This window comes from Hevea brasiliensis, chromosome 16 (assembly GCF_030052815.1).
Source record: "Hevea brasiliensis isolate MT/VB/25A 57/8 chromosome 16, ASM3005281v1, whole genome shotgun sequence".
NCBI lineage: Eukaryota > Viridiplantae > Streptophyta > Magnoliopsida > Malpighiales > Euphorbiaceae > Hevea > Hevea brasiliensis.
In genome coordinates, this window is record NC_079508.1 from 4712959 (window position 1) to 4720683 (window position 7725).

The following is a 7725-nucleotide window of genomic DNA, read 5'->3' on the forward strand; positions in this document are numbered from 1 at the left end:
CCACAGGCTTTACCCACTTTCATTCTCTTAAGTGCTTCCTTTACTTCTAAAGATCGAATCCTTCTAGTATAATTTACATTCTTTTCTATTGTTCTATAATCTATATTCACGCTATTACCATTTTGACTATTATTAAAGAGATCATTAAAATAATTTCTCCATCTTTCTTTAATGTCCTCATCTTTCACCAACACTTTTCCTTCTTTATCCTTAATGCACCTAACTTGATTGAGATCTTGACATTTTCTTTCTCTACTCCTTGCTAATCTATAAATATCTTTCTCCCCTTCTTTAGTTCCAAGTTTCTCATATAACTTTTCAAAGGCCTGTGCTCTTGCTTGACTAACTGCCTTTTTTGCCTCTTTCTTTGCTATCTTGTACTGTTCATATGCCTCATTATTATCACATTTAGGTAATTTCTTATACCATTCCCTTTTTCTCTTTACTGCCTTTTGTACTTCCTCATTCCACCACCATCTCTCTTTTGAGGGTGGTCCATGTCCTTTAGACTCTCCAAGTACTTTTCTAGCTACTTCTCTAATCTTTGATGCCATCTGTATCCACATATCATTGGCCTCCATATCTAGCTTCCATACTTCGGACTAGAGAAGCTCATGTTTGAACTTCACTTGCTTTACTCCTTTGAACTTCCACCACTTTGTTCGAGCTACACTATTTCTTCTAACCTTACTTGAATTGTTCCTAAACTTGACATCCAAGACCACCAACCTATGTTGACTTGTTAAAGCCTCTCCTGGAATGACCTTGCAATCCTTGCATAGAGCTCTATTTGTCTTCCTGGTTAAGAGGAAGTCGATTTGGCTTCTATGTTGCCCACTTTTGAAAGTAACTAAATGTGACTCTCTTTTTATAAAGTAGGTATTTGCTAGTATTAGGTCGTATGCCATAGCAAAATCCAGGATATTTTTTCCCTCCTCATTTCGACTGTCAAAACCAAAACCTCCATGAACATTCTCATAACCTTGCCTATCACTTCCTACATGTCCATTCAAATCTCCACCAATGAAAACATTCTCTTCATTCGGTATGCTTTGCATTAAATCATCCATATCTTCCCAAAACCTTTGTTTACTCTCACTGTCTAGTCCTATTTGTGGGGCATAAGCACTAACTATATTTATTGTTTCTCCTTCTAGTGCTAGCTTTGCCAGTATAATTCTATCTCCCACTCTTTTCACAGCTACTACTGCGTCTTTCAATGTTCTGTCTATGATTATACCCACTCCGTTCTTATTTCTCTCCTTTCCGGTAAACCACAGTTTGTACCCTGAATTACCCACTTCCTTACTTTTCTCTCCTACCAATTTTGTCTCCTGAATGCAAGCAATATTCACCCTTCTCCTTTCCAAAGTATCCACAAGCTCCATTAATTTTCCTGTAAGTGATCCAACATTCCAAGTACCAACCCTGATCCTCCTCCTATCCTGCTCCTTCCTAATTGGTCTCCTTCTATGATATCTTCTATTGTTTTCTATATCTATCTTGTGTTCTGTTCCACTATTTGTTCTACTATCTGTCCTATGGACTAACTTCTTTACCCACACCCGTCCATGATGTGGGAACCCTTGCTCACTTAACACCACACCCGGGCGCCGGCATGGCTCGTCACTTTCGGTGAACGCCCTACACCCTTGCATATTTATCACTACACCCGGGCTCCGATGTAGCGCGTCGTTAGTAGAGGACGCCCCAACGTTTATATCATTTGAATCCATATCATAGGGTGTGACGAAATTTTTACGCTGGTTGTCACCTACCGCAACCCTCCTCCTTTACCCGGGCTTGGGACCGGCTAAGCGCAAACTACTTAGGCGGAGTTTAGTTATTAATTTATTATTTATAAATAATTTATTAGTGTTAATATATTTATCAATCATAAGAAAATATAAAACTATGTATATTATATATAAAATAAAAATCAATAATATTGATATGAGTGTCCATAGATAATTTTATCAAATAAAATTAAAAAATCGAATTGAAAATAACTAGAAATTCAACATTATATAAAATTATACTAAATTGAATTAATGCATAAACTCTTAAATGGTGTTGGAAAAAATTTAAATTTTTTACGTTAATTATATATGTTTTATAAAAAATTATATAATACTAAAAGCTAATTAGTCTTGATAAACTCATTCATTTGATTATTGTAGAAATTTAACACGAAAATATAAGAATAAAAAATATAACAAATAATTAAATTTATATATTTATAATATACTTACAATTATAAAATTATATTATAATAGTAAATTTTTCATAATAAATTTCACCAAAATAATTTCTTATTTTTATCGATATACTTTTATTTTTATTAATTTAATATAAAAATAATAAATGTACATATAATATACATTTCATAAAAAAATGAAAAATTATTATATTGTCATAATAATATAATTATAACACATACAACGAGTATAAAAAAATGTACAACACATTTAAAAAATAACTAGTAGATAATAAATATGCATTTTCAAACAATTAATTTAAATGGAAATTTAATTTAAAATGTAATTTTTTAGAATATTTATAAATTATCAATGAATTATAACTTTTCAAGATATATGTATGATTATGTATGATCAAAGTAAATTATATTAGATCATATTTCTACAAAATTATAGACCATAATATAAAAAATTAAGAATTTAGTAAAACATATTATTTGTTATGAACCACTTTTTGCTATTTTATATTTAAAAGAGTATAAATATAAAGCATATTTAATATTTTAAAAATATATATAATTAGTCACACATGAAATTTAGATGTAGGGACTATTTTGTTAATACAGCAAAATTTTAGGGAAAAAATTGTTTCAAATTGAAAAGCTGTTAACTGAAGTAACTAATTTGTTAACGGAATTTAAATTTTAGGACCAAATTGTTACTAAAAAAAAGGGACTGACCCGTGGGTTTTGCTATATCTCAGGGATTTAGTTGTTAATTACCCAATTTCTTTTATATTCCATTAGAATACCTTTTAAGGATTTTTTTAATTATTATTTTTTATTTTTTTATGATCATAGGGCAATTGGAGCTGTTGTGTACAGAGTTCCAGGGCTTGAAAATGACAAGCTGTTGAAAATTAGCTTGAGGAGTTCGGTTAGTGAAGACACAACACCCATCTCACAGGTAGGGGTGTGTTATAATTGGAAACCAAACTGAACCAAATGACCAAAAGAGTAACTGAACTCATCAAAATTTAAATGAAATATTTTATAATTTTAATTATATATATGTATTTATGTGTGTGTTTTGTTTCAGTTATTACTGACTGAATATTTTAATTTCGTATTCTTTTGAAAGTGTAAAATCATTCAAGAAATTAAAAATCTGGTTCGGTTCAATTCAATTTACTAATTGCTTTCCTTTGTCTAATTTTCAGTTTTATCTGCTCATTCCTTTAACAAGCAAATTTGGTAGTGATTGAAAATGCTGAAGTGTCTTACATGGCTTGTTTGCAGGAATTTGGTGGTGGTGGTCACCGAAATGCCAGTTCATTCATGATAAGTTTTGCAGAATTTGAGAAGTGGAAAGTCGACAAACGTGCTTGATTTTACATAATTTTCTGGCTTCTGGTTTCTTTTGTAACACTAAAGTACCCCAACTTCAAGTTTACTAACATAAAAATACTTCTTACTATAGTTGCTGATTCTCGGGTAAAGTGATGACGTAACTTTGACAGTTTGGATTTAATCCTGTACCTTGTCTTGTCTCTCTTCTCCATGCACTTAACCCTTCTTTCTCTTTCTCTCTTCTGCCATTGGGTGTTACTCTCTCTCTCTCTCCATTTTTCCCCCTTTTACTGCAAATAAAGCTTGTTCTCAATTATGGTGCCATCTCCTTTGCATCATGAGTGTTGTTGTTTTTTTTTTTTTTTTTCTCCCCCTCGAATCGCCCTTCGATTGGTCATCATTGTGGGAAATTGATGGTTCTCTCTCTCTCTCTCTCTCTCTCTCTCTCTCTCGCCGTTCCCGTTGCCTCTGGTGAAGATTTGCAGCAGGTGAAAGGGAGTCAGACCATTTGCATTACCCTTGCCTCTCCTTTTCACTCGTAATGGGTGAAAAGAATACATTACCTAGCCCTTTTTTGAAGAAGACTTTTGAAGCCACAGTTGGGAAGAGAAAAAAAAAAGTGAAGAATTTAGGGAAGGAGAGGCTACAAGGAGACTTTTGAACCATACCTGACAGTGAAGGCATATTTCAAAATGGCCCACAAGCTTTTACGAGCAAGTCATACTTTGGAAGGTTTGCATATTTTTTTAGTGTTTGAACAGTTGTCAAGTATAATTAAAAATTGATTATTTTAATAGAATGTGCCTTTTATTCAATATTTCTTAAGCAAATCGTAGATTGTGGGGCTGAATGTATCCATTGAGTTAAGTTTTTTAGGTCACAACTGAATAAATAAACAATTTCAGTTTTTTCTTTTGCTGAAGTTGTTTGTAGACTATTATCTGGTATACTGGGACTTGGTTCTTACTATACCAATTTAGACACAATAAATTTTTGTCTGCATGTGCGAAAAAAAATGAGAACTAAATGTTTGTCTGACAAGTCCATTCCCAACTGGTCACATGAATAATGATTGATGTCTCAATTCTAATTTATCATGACATCTTTGTGCATTCTTGTTTGGGTTACTCTTAGTAGATCCTATGTATGTGAATGTGCAATGACTGGTACTTATTTATCATGTCATCTTTGTATACTCTTGTTCAACTTACTCTTAGTAGAACCTTATAATTTATCATGACAGACTGTGAACGAGATTTCGGGAGATTCTGACGTTGACAATGTAATGTACTCGTTCATGTATCTGATTAGTTATGGAAGATTAATGCACAAATTCAACGATTTTAGTTTTCCTGTTAACTAATTTCAAATGTTAACATATTTGACCTCTAGAAATCATAGCATGGGCACATTCATATAATCATTGTGCTATGCTTGCAATGAACTTGTTATGTTTCTTTTCATCAGAATTGTTTTTTGTGTTCTTTTTCCAATGTCCTTGTGTATAGTGTGCTGCCATCCTGTTGGTCAAAATTTTGTCTAAATGAACTTAGTGTGCTACCATCTTCTTGGACTAGAATAATGTAAAAATGATTCCAATAATAAATATAAGAGCTAGCTTTTGCCAATAATGATATTTAAAATATATTATCAAATGTACATTTATACATGAAAAACTACCTGAAAAGTTTACATTTATTGTCAAAGATGTGTTGTCAAGTTCTGATTTGTAAGTTCAGAACCTATGATTTATTCTTTACTCCTAATTGAAGATTTTAATAATTTATTTACATTTTAAGCCTTGCTTTATATCTTTTTCCATTGCTGCCCATGTTCTATGATATTTCTGTTTCCATCTTAACATTGGATAGGTAGATATAATGCTATTTCAGCATTGTATTGTGGGTTCTAATGATAACAATTTGTTCAAAATTGTGCTACATCGCAATGGGATCTTGGTGAGTGGAGTTACTATGAGGGGAAGGTTTGGATGGTGCAAGATTGTGAATGGGATAGAATGTCCCTGATAAGATTAAATAGGATGTTTGCAGGGGACTGCAGATGTGTATGTCCAACATTTAACAATTGAAGATTTGAAGAAACAATTTAGGAGTAAGACAGTAGCAGTGGTTTAGTTAGAGAAGAAATTGAAGAGGAGGTTGGTGCTAGTAGGGAGAGTTGTTAGAGAAAAGAGGAAGTGCAAACATAATAATATTGAGCGGGGAGAGGTGTCTAGTATCTCCAACAGGTATATTGATTGCTTTTGGAATGAGAGAACACTGATGGTGATAGTAATTTTGGCAGGTCCAATGTTCATGACAGGATTGTAATATACATGGCACATTTGATGGTTTAGGGTCCTTGAACATGCAGTGTGGTCCTGAATTCCATGAGACAATCTCTTTTGATGTTGCGGATGGGGGAGAGCATTCAATTAATCAAACTGAAATTTTTAATCAATTGTAAAAAACTAATCGAACTGAATTAAAATTAAAAGAATTGAATCTAATTGAAATTGGAAATACTCAGTCGATTATAATCTAATTAACTGAAAAAATATAATATATTTTATTTATAAAAATAATATATATCATTTATTATCAATGACATAATAATTATTAATAATATATTATTAATAAAACTATAATTAATATATTAATTAATAAATATAATTTAATTATTTTAGTTAATTTGTTACAAAATCAAAGATAATTGATCAAACCGAAATCATTATTACTAAAATGACTAAATTTTATTGATTTGGTTTAATTATATGGTTATAACTGAATAATGCAGTTGGTGGAGTTATAACGGTAATTTATATGGATGTATGAATAGGAGCTATTTATATTAAAGTGTATACACTTATCTAATAATAATTGATATATCATTAAATTAATAATGAATCCTACTACACATTATATAACTTTTAATAATGGACACCTATTAATAATGGACACCTATTACTAAAATTTTCTTGCATGAATGGGGTGGATGCTAGGGATCAGGATACTATTGCTAATATATGTCATAGGAGAGGACAATTAGAAGGTCATGGGGAAGAACGAGCAAGAGTGTTTTTTTTATTTTATTTTATTTTTTTTATATAAAAAAAGTGGCTTTCATCTTTATTTCAATTTGAAGATCCTTTAAATCCTTAATATTTATGTGATTAAATTAATTATTGTTTGCACCAAAAATTAATTAATTAATGGTTCAAAACATTAAATTGACTTGTTAATTAATATAACTTGACCCATAATTTAAACTAGTAGAATACCAATAGTTAAAGAGCATTAATTAATTTAGAGCTGGTGCATCATTTGTGGCTAGGAGGTTGTAGGTGGTTAAGTGGTTGTAAATAGTAGGAATAATGTTGCAAGTATAGCGGACAAGTATTTGAAAATAAAATCATGTGTTTTTCCTTGAAAAGACTGGTTGTAACAACTAAATCATAGTGCATAAGTTGATGCACTGAGCAATTCCTTGTGTAGTAGATTTGGCCACCAAGCAAACTTGATATAATAGACTTGGCCACTAAGCAATTTTCTCTATAAATAAAGGTGCAAGGTTTCATTTCAACAACAATAACTCTCAACACAACAACAAACAATTCAACACAATGCCTTGGTTCAATTTCTCTTAGTCAACCTTTTTTTTTACATTTGAGCAACCATTTATTTTTTTTTTTTTTTTTTTTTTTTTTTTTTTTTTTTTTCAGTTTATCATTTTTGTTTCAGTCTTTTTATTTTCAATTCAAGCAATCATTTTACAGTTATTTAGCCAACATTTCGATTCTTGTAATCAGTTTTTTTAGTGTTCAATGCAAATTACAATTTTCTTGTTCATATTTCAATTCCTGCATATTTGTTTTTGATTTCAATGCCAATTTACATTACTTGTACAGATTTACATTTCAACAATCAGTCCTTTTGATTTTCAAAGCTCAATTTACATTTCTTGTAAGTGGTTTTATTTTCAAGCAAATCAAATTTTCAATTTCTCAAAGCTCTCATTTACACTTTTTGCACACACACACACACACACACACACACACACACACATATATATATTTTAGCCAACAATTTACTTTTTCGATCAACCATAAAATTTACCTTCTTGCATAGATTTATTTTTCAAAGCAATCAGTCATGAGCAACCTTTTCTTTTTAAGCATG

At 31.0% G+C, this 7725-nt stretch overlaps 1 protein-coding gene across 4 annotated transcripts in view; it reads left to right on the forward strand.

The window, feature by feature from the left end:
- Window positions 1-5175, forward strand: part of LOC110664500 (uncharacterized) — a 47002-nt gene extending 41827 nt beyond the window's left edge. For 2 of the 4 annotated variants that reach the window (XM_021824218.2, XM_021824217.2), the window contains 2 exons: window positions 3059-3164; window positions 3497-4469. In XM_021824218.2, coding sequence (XP_021679910.2) covers window positions 3059-3164; window positions 3497-3586 — 196 coding nt within the window. In that variant the 3' untranslated portion in view covers window positions 3587-4469. Of the gene's footprint in view, window positions 1-3058; window positions 3165-3496; window positions 4470-4790 lie in introns of those variants that run through there. The other 2 variants (XR_002496685.2, XM_021824219.2) reach the window with 2 other exon arrangements.
- The last annotated feature ends 2550 nt before the right edge of the window (window positions 5176-7725 follow it).